The sequence below is a fragment of the Eulemur rufifrons genome, chromosome 17 (assembly GCF_041146395.1).
Source record: "Eulemur rufifrons isolate Redbay chromosome 17, OSU_ERuf_1, whole genome shotgun sequence".
NCBI classification, from domain to species: domain Eukaryota; kingdom Metazoa; phylum Chordata; class Mammalia; order Primates; family Lemuridae; genus Eulemur; species Eulemur rufifrons.
Genome location: NC_090999.1, coordinates 87,956,701 through 87,969,962, shown reverse-complemented (window position 1 = coordinate 87,969,962; position 13,262 = coordinate 87,956,701). Strand labels below are relative to the sequence as shown.

The following is a 13,262-nucleotide window of genomic DNA, read 5'->3' as shown; positions in this document are numbered from 1 at the left end:
TAAATACTTCTATCCAGTAAGCCACAAGACGAGGGCTTAGTTACACATACCGTATCTTATTCCTCTGGAAGGGAGATGTGGTTGTTAAGCTCAAGAAAAGGTGTGTTTTTTAAGAATACTTTTTAAAAAACAAAAATAACTCTGATTCCAGTTATAACTTAAATTTTCATCAGCATTAAGGATAACAGCTGTCTAAGCAGCACACAGAATAGGTAAGAAGGCTACCAAAGACAGTTTCATTTTACTTCAAATTTGCTTCATGCTATCCTTGTTTATTCATCAAATAATGGTATATTTGGTACCACAAGGAATGGTACCATTCCTTGTCAATTATGACCATAGATGCCCTACTTTTACGTTTTTTTTAAAAAAGATAAGGAATAAATTAAATATATGCAAAGACTTAGATTTTGAAGGTAACGGAAGATGAGTAAAATCCATGGGACTTGTAACAGAAGCAAATACATTTTTTCCCTAATTCTTAGATTGGGCACTTATTATAGGGATGGATACAAACAAGTCAAGACAATTTATTCTCTTCTTTAACCCAAGACAACCAAGAGATAAATGTTCTTTGATTTATGATGGTTTCATAAGAAAACTTAAGCTTCAATTAGTCATTTAATAATGTAAGAGTTCATTTTTTTCTGTTAATTAAAGTAATTAAGGAATCATAGCATTACCCATAAACATCTAGAAGAAAAAGTTCCTTCCTATTAAAAATATCCCTGATATGTTTACATACCCAAATAATTTGTTACTAATACTTCACAAGGAATATCATTTTATTACTGTAATCACAAAATCATAATTTCTGTACAGGAATGTATAAGTGAACATTAATCAATGCATTGATAATTCACTTCATAAAGAGGGTAAACATACTACAGAACAAATTGTAAAGAAAAAAATATCGTCAAATTTTCTGGCCTTGCAGTGCACTTTTTAGTGCAAGTATTTAAGACACAATAGTGTTCAATTCAGCAAAGTATTGCAGAATGTCATGCCACAGTCCACTTAATTCAAAGAGGGTCAGGACATGCAGCTTGTAATAAAATGTCAGAGTGTGTGAAAGTGTGTGTGAGAGTGAGTGTGTGTGTGTGTGTGTGTGTCTATGTATATATAAAACCACATGTAATTCATAAAATATATAGTGGTTTATTTAGATGGTTTTAAATGATTTCACTGTGGAATTCAGCATAACTGGAACAAACATCCAAGGTCTTCTTAAGAGGAATAATCTTATTGCTAGGCAATGGCTTTGGCTTCAGGTAGGAATGCTTCCCAGTATTTTATCAGCTGTGGATGATAATAAAAATAAAAAACACTCTTATTACCTTTTTGTCATTTATATGCATATATCCTATATTGCATTAAACAAAAATCTACAGGAATAGCTAACAATGATTAACATTTACTAATGTCTGGCTTGCAAAGGGATCATTTTAACTTCCTTAACTGAAGTCTGTCAAAATAATTCACACATAAACTATTTAAAACACCAATTACTCCTAATTACAGTTTTTAATGTAAACAATATAATTTTTGAAAACTTATAATTTTTTGATTTATGCAAAATTGTATAGAGATTGTTACCACACATTAAAGATTACCTTAATACAACTGCAATTACTTTTTCCAACACAAAGTGATAACATCTCCTAATTCATAGGATATTCACATTTTATGTTACTGCTAGCCAAGAAGAATGAGATAAAACGAGGAAGAAAAGAAAATACTGAGCAAGAAAGGAAAAAAAGGGACAGGAAAGAATTAGCTATGTATGAGTCGCCCCCGGACAGTCCAGAGAATAGACTGAAGAATAAACTAAAGTTACCTTTAAAACAATTCCTTTAAAAATAAGCTTATATGACTTATTTGTATTCATATTTTAAAAAATTGAACTTTATGAATTATCTGATTAGAAACTAAATATATGCTGGGTGTGGTGGCTCACACTTGTAATCGCAGTGTTTTGGAAGGCCGAGACAGGATGATTGCTTGAGGCCAGGAGTTTGAGAACAGCCTGGCAAACATAGCAAGACCCCATCTCTAAAAAAAAGTTAAAACACTAGCTGGGTGAGGTGGCACATGCCTGTAGTCCTAGCTACTTGGGAGGCTGAGGCAGGAGGATCGCTTGAGCCTAGGAGTTCAAGGTTACAATGAGCTATGATCACGCCACTGAACTCCAGCCTCAGTGAATTTGAAGATACCATAATTACTTAATTCAAAAACATAACCTATTATATTTTATACAAACAAGTTTCTAGATCACATATTTTAAAACTAGAAGAAGAAATCCTTCTATTCAAGATATTAAATTATTTGATCTATTACTCAAATTTACATTAAAATATACACAAAACACTCTGCTATTATCTATCTTGTTACTGACTTTTACTTAACGTACCATTAAAACTCATGGTCTTCACTAGAGACAAATGCCACTTGCAGCAGGCAACCACCACCAACCCTCCAAAATAAAACAAAAACCAAAACAGTATAAATTTTTTTTAAAACTTAAAAAAAATAGAACTTAGTTTAAGTTCTATCTGTTAAGGAAGAATGTACTATGAAAATTTACTCAAACAGGTCTGAGCAACAAGGAAACAACGAGAAAGACAGAGGAAGGGAAAGTTGTCCATGAGGTTCCTTATGGCCTAAAATTGGGAAAAGTGTATCTCTGCTACTGTATGGTAGAGGCAAAAAGGACTTGAGATAGTTTCCAATTACTTTAACTACCATTTATCCCTTTGCTGTCACTGGCTTTCTCTCTCCATTTTTTATTCTTCCTTGAGTTTAAAAGCCTATTTCATTAATCATCTTCTTTAAAATAAAAAAAGTATACCAAAAACAAATTCTAAAAGTTTCTGTATTAAAAAAAAAAAAAAAAATCAGCTTACCTGTTGTTGTGTTTGTACTAATGATTCTAAGTACTTGATGATAACAGTTTTAAAATCCTTCACTCTTTCTTTCTATTAAAGTACAATATATAAAAAAAGTCCATTAGTAGAAAACTAAATTTTACCACAAAATTGCAGCAAAATGTGACCATGCTATTACGAAAAGTGCAAAATTATTATACATGCCTCAAATCTTCCCACTTCTTTTCGAATTGTTTTAGAGATCTGTTCAAAATCTCTTTCTCCTTGTTGCACTTTTGCCTCCCACTAATAAAAACAAACAAAAAAAGAAACAAATATTTTATTCCTGTCTGGAAAAAAAAACTGTAGTACTAGCTGTTATGACCACTCTTTTAATTTAAATATAATGCCTGGAAACCCTGAGAAAGCTCAATATTGGCAAAGCCCAATCTAGCATTATTCAAACTTGTACCTAACTTTCTAGTGACAGAAATGTATGTCAGTTTAATTTCCATTAATATTTCACTGCCAGATTTGCTCAAGATTAGAATATTCCAATACTGTATTTAATGAACTACAATATCCAAAGCTTAATTAAATATAACTAAGAGGAAAGATTTTGGGTATAAAATTCACTATCAAATAAATGAGCAGTGTTACAGTGTAATTTTCTCATTTCTTTTTTTTATCATTATTTCAGAATATATCAACAATATTGTTCACTTCAAGAATATGTGTTCAACGCAATTTATATGCCCATGGAAATATTTTAAACTAGAAATTGTATGACCAACATTAAAAAAACATTTTTGCAATGGTGAAATGACCAGATTCTTTTAAAAAGTGGAATTATGGTATACAGAAGACCCATCATCAGTAAACATTAAATTCAGTACAGAAACAACAAAATGTTGTGATTAGTGACCAATGGAACAGCTAAAATAAAATAACTGAAGATTTTTAAGCAATGAAATGATATTTTTCCCACTATGTAACCAAAACACTGGTACATACTCTTCAAAGAGCAGGTACATTTATTTTTAGTAATATAAAGGTTGTCCTACCTCTTCAATTTCCTTATTGAAGCATGGCAAAAAAAGTGTATAAATTGTAATAAACTTATACAGATTTACTAAAATACCATATATAATACATATATATGAGGGATAATGTTGCCTTTACAGCTAAATGTGGGTTAGGTCTCTCTCTAAAACCATTTTTAGACACAAAATAATTATCTGAAATAAAATTAAACACCTAAAAAGAAATGTGTAATTATCAATGTAAACACTAATTTTAGGTCTTTTCCTTGTATCCTTCTTTATTTAGGCCATAATCATGTGGAGGTAACAAAGGGTTCTAGAGATTTTAATGATGATCAAAATGTTAACATAATTCTAACATAGTTCATAAAAATATGGAAAAATAGCTAAGTGCTGAATGGTTCAGAAAAAAATTTATGAAAAATTATATATGAATGATTCATGAAAATTTTGAGTAAAGAGATAAAGCATTTAGTAATCACCTCTCTTATTTCATTTTTAGCTTGCTGTATTTTATCTGGTTTGTTAGCAACCGTCATTTTTGCCTCAGTTTCACGTTTTTTGAGCAAAGTAATCTGAGCATCTTCCCACTTCTGCCAGCACTTCATTCGATGGTCAAACACACCCTGTGAGTGAATGACATAATGTTATCAAGTAAGAGTAACACTGTAAAATACTTTTATAACACTAGAAGTGCTATAATACTGAAAGCAATAAAACCAAGTATTTATGTGCCATTCTAACATACTAAGATACTGAAAATATGCAGACCAATGTCAAAGAAAAACAATTTCCATATTCTTACTTAAAACAAAAAACCCTGGCACTGGATGAAAAATGAGCACTCAGAATCAAAAAATGACATGCAAAATACATTTCACCAGTTGTTAGGGTTTTAAATGTGGTTTATAATAAGATTTCTAACAGAGTTTTAGGCTTTGAAGAAAGATGTCTTTAAGAGGAAAATGATGGTGTCATATCTACATTGGAAATTTTCCTACTAAGTAATATTAAAAGCAGATTTAAGTATTGGAAACACATCAGAAATTGAATAAATAAAATGGGAAAAACTCATAAGATAACAGAAGTTAAATAAAAATGGGGTGGAAGAGATTACAATAGCAAATTTAAAAAGGCAGAGCAATTAAAAAGGTATAACTAAATGAAAAAAAAGTCCTACACAAGATAAAAAAGGCAAAAGATAAAAAGATGAATACACACACACACACAATGTAAAACTAAATGAAATAAGCAAAAGACCCTACACAACAAATCAATCAAACTCAACCAAATCTAGGACTTCTCTCAATGGGTCTGGCAGAGCAAGAGCAAGTGAATAGAGATTAGAAATGAAACATGAACGGAGAATACCTAGAAGTTTCATGAAAAAACTGATGGGTACGATGGGAGAATCCACTAACCATCCCTCTTCTAGCTTGATGTTGGGGATATATTAGTATTATTTTAGTATTTAGTAACTGAACATTCATCAAGCAAACATTAATAACCAGAAAGCACTAAACCAGAGTTACTTTATTCCAAATAAAAAACTTTTTGAATAAAGAAGCAGTAAATAAATATATATTCCTACAGGGACCTGCTGAAGAGAAAAATACATAGTGTATTTTTAAACAGTAGGCTTTGGAACAAAACAAATTTGGGTTCTAATATTAGTTTTGTCACTGTATAACTATGGGTAAATTCATTCAATTTCTCCATAATTCTGCCAAATATAAAAGGGGGGAATGTCTACATTTGTGAATTATAAATAACATGACAAGTATATTATTGCACAGTGACATAACCTACAAGATGCTTAATAATTAGTAGGTGTTACTATTATGGATTACTTCTAAGTAACATACATATTTAAATATAGTTGATTAATTCTAGCTGTCTACTAAAAGTACAAATAACAATATTTTTAAAAAGCACAGGCTGGGCGCTGTGGCTCACGCCTGTAATCCCAGCACTCTGGGAGGCCGAGGCGGACAGATTGTTTGAGCTCAGGAGTTCGAGACCAGCCTGAGCAAGAGCGAGACCCTGTCTCTACTAAAAATAGAAAGAAATTATATGGACAACTAAAAATATATATAGAAAAATTAGCCGGGCATGGTGGCACATGCCTGTAGTCCCAGCTACTCGGGAGGCTGAGGCAGAAGGATTGCTTGAGCCCAGGAGTTTGCGGCTGAGCTGATGCCACGACACTCTAGCCCGGGCAACAGAGTGAGACTCTGTCTCAAAAAACAAAAAACAAAGCACAATTGGGCAATATTTATATCATATTGCATATTTAAAAGTGTGGGCATTATTAGCATTAAGAAATCCAATCAACCAGAAAGGAAAGTATTTTTTTCCCAAAGAGTTCTTAAAGATCGTGGACATTTTAAATTAACCAGAACAACCGATACCCTGAGCAAACTAGTAAGTCAAAACACCTTATCTAGGCCGGGCGCGGTGGCTCACGCCTGTAATCCTAGCACTCTGGGAGGCTGAGGCGGGTGGATCGCTCGAGGTCAGGAGTTCGAGACCAGCCTGAGCAAGAGCGAGACCCCGTCTCTACTAAAAATAGAAAGACATTATATGGACAACTAAAAATCTATACAGAAAAAATTAGCCGGGCATAGTGGCGCATGCCTGTAGTCCCAGCTACTCGGGAGGCTGAGGCAGTAGGATCGCTTAAGTCCAGGAGTTTGAGGTTGCTGTGAGCTAAGCTGACGCCACGGCACTCACTCTAGCCTGGGCAACAAAGTGAGACTCTGTCTCAACAACAAAAAAAAAAAAACAAAAAAAAAACCACCTTATCCACAGGTATTTAAACCCACCTTACTATATTTGTCATCTCATTTCTCTTCTTACACATATATTAGTAAGTGCATCTTACTGTCCCCTTTTGCTTTTCTTACATTTACAAAACCACATTTCCCCCCCTAAAACATTCCTTAGAAATTAACTTTGCTTCAGTCAAATTAATTTGGGCCAAATTCACAAAAAGTAACACACTAAACACAAATAGATTTCAGAAAAAGTCACCATAACGTAAAACAAACAATCCTTGTCCCTCACCTCCTATATAAGCACCCCCCCAACCCCACCAAAAAGTAATCTAAGATTTTAGGCCTAGCCTTTCTTCAGGGGAACACAGCCATCTCAGCTCTTCACTTATAAATTCCTCTGTTTGATTAACAATTTTAGCACTTAAAATATGTATCAACACAGGGCAAAAGTTAGCCAAAATCCCCTTTAAGTTCAATATTTGCTTAAGTTCTTAATATACATCAACTGGCTTTTTCATTGATATGCTAAATCTAAACTAATTTGGTTCTTGTCCAATTTATTATCTCATAATATTGCAGAATAATCACATGTTTATTGTGGTACAGATGCAGAAGCTATGGTAAAGTCAGGTTAATTCAGAAAAATAAATTAATCTTAAATATGCAAATTAACTTTTTCATTTGTTTTCCTGCCCTTGTAATATAAGAATAGAAAGCAAAAGAAAAAAAGAATCAGAACTGTACTCAAACTCCTAATAACATTATCTTAAATTAATTACATCATAACTTAATGTTTTCCTTTATATGTCCAGATACTAATCCACTCTAGTAGAACCAACCTTTTCTATAAGAGGGATAAGTTTACACTGATCATGCGCTTAGGACCTCTATTTCCCTGCCAATTTGTTGCACATGCAAGCTAGTCTAGGTTAGACAAGGTTGCAGATGTAGAATAGTTTTCCTAGCCTACCAGGAAATTTGACACTGCAATTTTAATGATTATAATATTCTAATTCAGTGAATCTGAAAGTATGCTGCCCAGCTTCCTGGGGTTTTGAAGGGGTGCTGAGTATTTATAGCTAAATAATAAAGGTTTTAAACTCTTTGGGGAACTTATCTATTAGTTTTTTAAAAAATATATTTTATGTATTTTTTAAAGTGGGGGCTCCCTATAAGAATTCTTTATGAAGAGTTTCAGTGCTAAAAACATTAAAAATCATTGCCCTCAATCCCTGACCCTACTATAGTGGTTCACATTAGCCCAATACATGACAACACTTATAATGATCCTAGCTAAAATTTGTAGTCCTAAATGTCAGAGGCCATGTACGGTACAAAAAAAAAGGGGGTGGGGGAGTTTCTTGGATACAAGGCCAGGCCTAGGTAATGTTTTGAAATGGGTAAAATTCATGTCTTTCTTTAGGGCCCCATTTTCTGAATCTTAGCTCCCCACTATGGCTCTACATTCTAATCCCCAAAGTATTCCTAGTTTCAAAATTATCAGAAAAGCACTCTCAATATGGATAAAACAAAAGGCCAATTAGTATTAAGCTGCTATTAGAAATAGACAAGATAAAAAGCAAACTGGGCAAAGGACATGAATAGTTCATTCATAGCAAAAGAAATATAAATGGCTTATCATTTGTAAAGATGCTGAAATTCATCCTAAGTAAAAAAATTACAACTCATACCAAAAAAATGCCTTCATCACTGGGTGGAAGAAAAAAGGAACATATGTATTGGTGAGAGTATGAAGTACAATCTCTTTGAACAGTAATTTGGTAATATTTATCAAAATTTAAAATGCACATACCCTTGGGTCAACAATTCTACTTCTAAGAATTTTAAGCCCAAAGAGTTGTTAACAAAATATTTGATATTCTTTAAGACTGGACTGGTTAAATAACTCAAGGTAAATTTATGTTATATGATGGAATGCCATGCTACCATTAAAAAGAATGTAACATATTTACCTATATTGATATGGAGACCTCTCTCAAATGGAGCACATGAAAAAAGCAGACAAAGAATAGTGCATATAGGCTGGGCCTGGTAGCTCATGCCTGTAATCCCAGCACTTTGCAAGGCTGAGGGGGGAGGATCACTTGAGGCCAGGAGTTCAAGATCAGCCTGGGCAACATGGTAAGATTCTGTCTCTACAAATAAATAAGGAAAAATTAGCTGGGCATGGTGGCATATACCTCAGTCTCAGCTACTTGGGAGACTGAAGGAGGAGGACTGTTTGAGCCCAGGAGTTTGAGATTGCAGTGAGCTATGACTGTGTCACTGCACTCCAGTCTGGGCAACAGAGCAAGAACCTCTCTTAAAAAAAAAAAAAAAGAATAGCACAATATATATAGTATGTTCCTTTATGAGAAAGCAAGGAAGAGAGGGATATGGAAGAAACACAGAGGGAGATGGAAGGAAGACAGAGAGCAGAACTGGGGGGGGCGGAGAGAGAGAATAATAGCTTCATATACATGCATAGCTAATTCTATGCAGACACGTAAAAATCTAATAGTTTATGACTGAGGTCAGAGAGACTAGAGGTTTTAGTTCTGTAGAAGGGAAATTTACCTTTTAGGGGGCTGACAAAGTTGTCATGTGAATGTATTACTTTTTCATACACAAGTGAATTAGTTTGTTTATTTATTTATGTATTTTTGAGCTGGGGTCTTGCTACATCTCCCAGACAGGTCTTCAGCTCCTGGCCTCAAGCAATCATCCCGCCTCAGCCTTCAGAGTAGCTGGGAATATAGACAAGAGCCACCATGCCCAGCTTGAATTAGTTTAAACAAAAAACAAAAAAAAAGCAAACACCATAAATATTACCTATCACCCTCTTCTATAATTTCTCAACTCCTTTATGCAGCTGACCTGGGCTAGGTTTCAATAAAAAAAAAAAATCTGAAAGAGCTTAATTTGCCTCAAGGTATAACTTGACCATAGCTCTTTAGTTGTCTTTTAAGTTAATGGACCATTAATTCAGTATTTCCCAAAGCGTGTTCCATATATTAGGACAGATACTAAATGGAAAAGAATTCCTGCTCATATGAATTTGGAAGCCTCTGAATTAAACAAAGTTAGACAACTTACTTTCTGACTCCTAGACAGTTCTGGCCTTTTTAAATGCATTATGAATCACCAAAGCCGGGATACTATATACATTATTCCCCAAACTCAGTTGACTATGGTCTACTTTTGGTACCAGTGTTCTGAAGAAAATATTTTAGAAAACGTGAATGTAACTATAATTTCATGCAATGTAAAAATATAGCAAAAAAGACTTAGGCAGCATGAGGAAAGCTATTTTTGAGGGATCAATATCCTTTACATGGGCAGGCCATCCCTGCTTTTCCCAGGTTAGCTCTTCTCTGCAGGTATGCCTTCTTAAAGACACTGTCCAATTCCCCTTTTTTGAACTCCAGGTTTTTCTGAAATGTCATACTTTTTACAACAGCCAGTGGGAGCTCTGGAATGAGGTGAGAGTAGGTGCGACACAAATATGAATTGTCATCGGTAAGCTGGATTTCTGTATATCACAAGTTACCTATATATAATTAAGTATATTCTGATAACTGCTGCCTATATTAACATCTCTAAATAGCTGAAAAGAAAAACTAATCACCAAGAACACAAAGAGTTAACATTTAATTTTCCCAGCACCATTTACAGAATAGGGCTTCTTTTCCCCATTGTACATTGCTGTCTGCTTTCTCAAAGATCAGTTGGTTGTAGGTAGATGGTTTTACATCTGGGTTCTCTGTTCTGTTCCATTGGTCTATGTCTCTATTTTTGTATCAATACCATGCTGTTTTGGTTACTATAACCTTGTAGTATAGTTTGAAATTTGGTAATGTTATGCCTCCAAATTTGTTCTTTGCTTAAGATTGCTTTGGTTATTTGGGCTCTTTTCTGGTTCTAAACAAAGTGTAGAATTATATTTTTTCTAGATCTGTGAAGTGTGACTTTGGTAACTTGATGGGGATTGTACTGAATCTGTAAATCACTTTGGGTAGTATGGACATTTTAACAATGTTGATTCTACCTACCCATGAACATGGTATGTTTTTCCATTTGTTTGAATCCTCTGTGATTTCTTTCCTCAAAGCTTCATAGTTCTCCTTGTAGAGATCTTTCACCTCCTTGGTTAAGTACATTGCTAGGTATTTTATTTTCTTTGTAGCTATCCTGAATGTTATTGAGTCTTTGATCTGACTCTCAGCTAGACTGGTATTAGTACATAAAAATACTACTGATTTATGGATAATGATTTTGTATCCTGAGACTTTGCTGAATTTATTTATCAATTCCAAGAGACTATTGGTGGAATCTTTGGGTTTTTCTACGTACAAGATCATACTGTCAGCAAAGAGTGATAGTTTGACCTCCTCTTTCCTGATGTGGATACCCTTAATATGCAGAAGAATGAAACGGGACCCTACCTCTCACCACTCACAAAAATTAATTTAAGATAGATAAACGACTTAGATTTAAGGCATGAAACCATAAGGATTCTAGAGGAAAATATGGGAAAAACTCTTATAGGTATCAGCCTAGGCAAATAATTTATGAAAAAGACCCCAATGGCAATCCCTAAAAATTAGTATGTGGGATTTGATTAAACTAAAAAGCTTCTTCACACCTAAGGAAACAATCGACAGAATAGACAACCTATGGAACAAGAGAAAATATTCACAAGCTACACATATAAGGGCTAACAACCAGAATTTACAAAGAACTCAGGCAAATGAGCAAGTAAAAACAAATTCTATTAAAAAGTGGGCAAAAGACATGAACAGATGTTTCTGACAAGAAGAAAGACAAATGGCCAATAAATGTATGAAAAAATGCTCAATGTCACAAATCATCAGGGAAATGCAAATTAAAACCAAAATGAGGTATCACCTTATCCCAGTTAGAATGGCTTTTATTAAAATGTCCAAAAACAATAGATGCTAGTGCAGATGCAGAGAAAAAGGAGCACTTACACACAGTTGGTGGGACTGCAAATTAGTATAACTTCTATGGAAAACGTATGGAGACTCCTCAAAGAACTAAAGGTAGACCTACCATTTGATCCAGCAATTTCACTACTGGGTATTTACCCAGAGGAAAAGAAGTCAATTTATCAAAAAGACACCTGTACTCAAATGTTTATGACAGCACCTTCATAATTGCAAAGATATGGAATCAATCCAAGTGCTCATCAATATACCGGATTATTAAAATGCGGTATATGTTTACCATGGAGTACTCAGCCATAAGAAAAGATGAATTAATAGCTTTTGCAACAATCTGGATGGAACTGGAGACCATTCTCCTAACTGAAGTATCGTAAGAATGGAAAAACGAACAACACATGTACTCAATATTAAACTGGAACTGATGGGCACACAAGTGCACAGAGGGAAATAAAACTCAGTGAACAGCAACCCGGAGGAGGAGTGCAGAGAGGAGGGGAATAAGCCAACCTAATGGGTACTCTGAACAGTATTTGGGTGACCGGCACACCTATAGCCAGGATTGAAGCATTGCAAAAATGATCCATGGAACCTAAAGCATTTGTATCCCCTAATATTTTGAAATAAAAAATAAATATCCATTGTATAGGAAAAAAAAAAGAGTAACATTTAAAAGAATAAATACTAGTAATACTGGTAATTTTACCAAATGTAGGAAAACACCATTCTGAAGTACTAAACGGCCCTGTAGTAATAACTGTCACCAATTGCTTGGAGAACAGAACCATGAATAAATACAATATATATCCATGTTCTGACTGTAGATGAATACTGTAATAGTTGGGTCACAGACTTTAGCTGATAAAAATTTGTGTAAGAAAGCAAGGAACAAGGTCTCATTAACTTTCTAGATGTTTAAACTCAAGGTAAAATGCAAATACCCATTACCCCCCAGCCAATGATAACTAATATTTGTAACAATAATTCAAAGATGCCATAAGATCTTAAAGTATCTTCTGAAATATATGATAGATTAAATAATATTCAGTTAACTGTCCGAATATTGGAGATATCTGTAGAATACTAATTTTTATTAACTGGATTACTTTCTCAACTATTCAGAAATTAGGCTATTTATATTTAAACACTACCATTAGATGGCACAACTTATGATCTATTCTAGTCCTACCTCATCTATAAAAACTTGGTGACTACACATTTGGGTATACACACAGAAAGTCCAAATTCATGCTAAAGACCTCCTTAAAACATATTTAGTGCAGTAATCATTTTTGGTTTTATCCTACTTTGTATTACCCAGTCAGCTTTACTAACGATAATAGAGTCTAGTGCATAGTTTCAGTTAGTACTAGAATGAGCAAATAAATGCTATCAGTTAGTTGCAAACTTGTACATTAAATATACAAGTAAATGTGTAATGTTTTGTATATTATTTAGCATTCCTTAGACCTCTTAAAAACATTAATTCTCTCTAATGTACTGTCCAAGTCAAAGGAGAAGAAAATATTTAGTTATGAATACCCATCTTAAAGCCATTTCATATATACTAGTATAGTAAGGAATTTACACACTTAAATACATGCCTAATAGGAT

At 33.8% G+C, this 13,262-nt stretch overlaps 1 protein-coding gene across 2 annotated transcripts in view; it reads right to left on the bottom strand.

Moving 5' to 3' along the window:
• Positions 1-769: 769 nt before the first annotated feature.
• Positions 770-13,262, bottom strand: part of SNX2 (sorting nexin 2) — a 59,754-nt gene continuing 47,261 nt past the window's right edge. The window contains exons 12-16 of one of the 2 annotated variants that reach the window (XM_069492795.1): positions 4,390-4,533; positions 3,929-3,940; positions 3,090-3,170; positions 2,904-2,975; positions 770-1,299 (exon numbers count right to left, since the gene is read on the bottom strand). In XM_069492795.1, coding sequence (XP_069348896.1) covers positions 1,249-1,299; positions 2,904-2,975; positions 3,090-3,170; positions 3,929-3,940; positions 4,390-4,533 — 360 coding nt within the window. In that variant the 3' untranslated portion in view covers positions 770-1,248. Of the gene's footprint in view, positions 1,300-2,903; positions 2,976-3,085; positions 3,171-3,928; positions 3,941-4,389; positions 4,534-13,262 lie in introns of those variants that run through there. The other variant, XM_069492796.1, reaches the window with a different exon arrangement.